A 3,258-nucleotide genomic window follows, 5' to 3' on the forward strand; every position below is an offset into this window, starting at 1 on the left:
AACTATGCCATGATTGGTGTGTGTGTGTGTGTGTGTGTGTGTGTGTGTTAGGGGATTTGTACTATATGGAATCAGGAATCAGGGCAGGTTTTGATGATAAGGTAATATTTGAGCCGAGAGTTAAAAGACATTAAGATGTTGGCCATGCGTGTACCTAGAGAAGAGTGCTCCATACAGTGGAGAGAGTACACGTGAAGGTCCTGAGGTGGAGAGTGAGCAGGTATGTCTGAGGAGCAGTGAGGCACGGGAGGGGCTGGAGTAAACAAGGCAGACAGTGGAGGGGATGAGGCCAGAAAGGTGATAAGAGCCAGTGTCAAGAGCCTTTGGGCTATCCCCGAATTCAGCTTTTCCTCTGAGTGACACCGGGAGCCAATTCAATCTTTAGAGCAGTGGCAGGGCTGAAATCATTCCAGAAGGAGTTACAAAACCCCACTTTAATGGTTTCTTTTTCTAAACCTCTTGTTGAAGTTTCAGTCAGTGCCCTTCATTTCTCCACTATAGAGCCTGTTCCTACAGTCCTGTACTCTGTAGCAATGTACCTGCTTGCTGACTGGGTCAAGTCCCAGCCTGGAGCAGAACTGGCCTGGAAGGCAGGAAAAGGGGGTAGGGTAAGGCCTCCATACCCCCATGTCTTCCAGCCCCTGACGACCACAACACTGAGTCTACTTCCACTTTCTGAAGTCACGTGAGATCCAAATAAAAATATTACATCCCCAGGGAGGAAATGGAGTTAAATAACAGGAACCAGAATGCTCAGAAAGAGGGGATGGGAGGGGCTGAGGTGTGGCAGTAGCCATGGGAAGGAGCTGCCCTTGGTGGCTGTCAGAGAGAGAAGGGAGGCTTTGATTTCTTCCCCAGGCACTTACCCCCTTCAGGACCACACTGGCTGCCTGTGCCCTGCCGGAATGACAGAGAGATGATCCAGGGCTAAAGATGTCCGTTGTGTGTGTGAGAGGAGGGAAATAAATGAAAGTTCTGTTCAGGAGAGGAGGGATATCAGTGAATTCACACAGGAGAATAGCCAACCCTGCTGATACAACTATATGTCTTGAACTCCCTCCCCAACAAGGCCAGGCTGAGGAGCACAGCTTGTCTGTTTTCTGATCTAGCCTTTGCTATTTCCCAACCTGAAACCTCTACCTTGCCTCTGCTTTGTGTATCAGATGAGGGACACAGGTAATCAAAATTGGACTGGGATGAATGGCAGAACTCAGTCAGGGGGTGCAGGCTGTGCCCTGTACTCAGTAAGTACATCATAGATACCAGTTCCAGGGAGTATTTCACATTTCTAAGATACTCTGAAGTGGTGATGAGACTGCAATCTGTGATCCCAGTCCTAAGATCAAAACACCTGCAGAACAAGGACAAGTGCTGTCTTCAGTTTGTTCCTGAGGAGGAAATCAGAAATGCTGGAAGAGTGAAGGATGGGAATAGAGAGGGCTGTGCTGGCTTAAGATCTAGGAGGCCAGGGTAGAGCTCAGTGAGAGAGCCAGTTCCAGCATGCTCAAAGCTCTGGGTTCTGTCCCCAGCACCAAAGAAAGGAAACAAAGTAAACACACCGGAGTGTCGCTAAGACTCATAAAAGATAAGACACGAGGGTCGGTGAGATGGCTCAGTGGGTAAAGGTGCTTGCCACCAAGACTGATGACCTGAGTTCAATCACTGCAGCCTACATGGAAGGAGAGAACCAACTCCCGTAAGTTGTCCTCTGACTTCCACATATATGCACGTCTCACCCAACAAATAAATGTAATTTTTTAAAAAAGACACTCATTAAATTAAAAAAACTTTGAAAAATTTTAAACTTTGTAAAAAAGACACTTATTTTCCCTGTGGGCTAGCTCCTATTTTTTGTCTGTCTGTTTGTCTGTCTCTGTCTCTCTCTTCTAACGTCTTTTCCTCCTTTCAGCTCTCCTCTTTTTCCTCTTGGTTCCATCTGGATGTCTCTGGTTCTCTCTTTCTCTCTCTATTTGTCAGTGTGTGTCTCACACAAGCAAGTGCATGTATATACACATACAGTCATGCATATACACAGTGCTCTTTGCTTTCCAGCTCTTTGGCCCCTCTTTCCCTGGCCCCCATTTCTCTATCGTTTTATGAGAGGGTCTCACGTAACCCGGGCTGGTCTCCCTATGTAGCTGAGGATGACCATGAACTTCTCTCTTCCTTCCATCTCCCAGGTGCTGAGATTACAGATGTGAACTACTACTCCCAGTTCATACGGTGCCTGGGGGAGGGGGTTGAACCAAGCACTCTGTGCATACTAGACAAGCACTCTACCAACTGAGGTACATTCCCAACCACAGTTTCTCTATTTTTCAGCGGCAGTGATTGATCATGTCTGTTTTCTGTTTTCCAACTAGATGGTGTCTCTATTAGAGGCAAGAGTCCATCTGTCCATCATGCACCCTCAGAGGCCAGTATTGATGGAGCTTAGGCATAGACCAAGCAGGTGTTAAGTGGTATGCCCTGAGGATGCTCCACTTCTCAGTGTGAGACACATGCTGCACCCAGCCACAGCAACTGGGTTTTCTAGGAGCTTGGTGCTCCTTTCAGCTTATCAGACACCCTGTGTCCTGTACAGTGATTTCCCTTTCAGACAGGAGGGAACGTCCCAGAGCCACCTGCTCATCATCGCCCTTTGAGTCAAAGTGATACCAGCTTACCTGCATGGTTCCTGTAGCCAGTGCCCCTCTCCACCACTGGGGCCTGCAGCCTGCTGCACACCCAGCCCAAGAAAGCCAAATCCAAGTCCCCTTTCTCCAGCAGGGTCAGGGAGATCTTCCTGGCCAGAGCCTCGCCATCCGGTTCACAGAGCAGGGCTCTGTGGTACTCCCGGGAGAGCAGCTCTTCCTCCAACAAGCCATCCAGAAGGGCCTGCACCTGCCTGGGCTGCTGGCTGGAAAGCAGCATCCGCACCTGTGCCAGGATGGCCTGGAAGTGATTCATGGCTCCTGCCTGCTCTGAGGCAAGCCAGTTGCCTGGGGTTGCCCAGCCTTGCAGCATCCAAAAAATGAAGTGAGAAGCAGGAGAAGGGAACCTCTGCCGTCAAGCGCAGTCAATCCTTCTTAGGAATGTTTCCTCATTTGTGTTGGACGCTGGGGTGCCTGACAAATGGGCGGAAACAGACTCAGGATGATTCAGCTCCTAGAGACATTGGCTAGGTACCACCTATGTGTGCGGGTGCCCAAGAAGCCCAGGGATTCCACTGGAAACAATCCAGGGCACACCACACTAAGAGGAAGAGAACTTGCCTCC

At 49.5% G+C, this 3,258-nt stretch overlaps 1 protein-coding gene across 1 annotated transcript in view; it reads right to left on the bottom strand.

The window, feature by feature from the left end:
- Ciita (class II major histocompatibility complex transactivator) overlaps positions 1-2,949 on the bottom strand; it is a 56,414-nt gene extending 53,465 nt beyond the window's left edge. Inside the window, exon 1 of the mRNA XM_008829930.2 lies at positions 2,667-2,949. Within this exon, the coding sequence (XP_008828152.1) occupies positions 2,667-2,949 (283 nt within the window). The remainder of the gene's footprint in view (positions 1-2,666) is intronic.
- Positions 2,950-3,258: the final 309 nt, after the last annotated feature.

This window comes from Nannospalax galili, unplaced genomic scaffold (genome assembly GCF_000622305.1).
Source record: "Nannospalax galili isolate Female #2095 unplaced genomic scaffold, S.galili_v1.0 scaffold32, whole genome shotgun sequence".
In the NCBI taxonomy this organism is placed as follows: Eukaryota; Metazoa; Chordata; class Mammalia; order Rodentia; family Spalacidae; genus Nannospalax; species Nannospalax galili.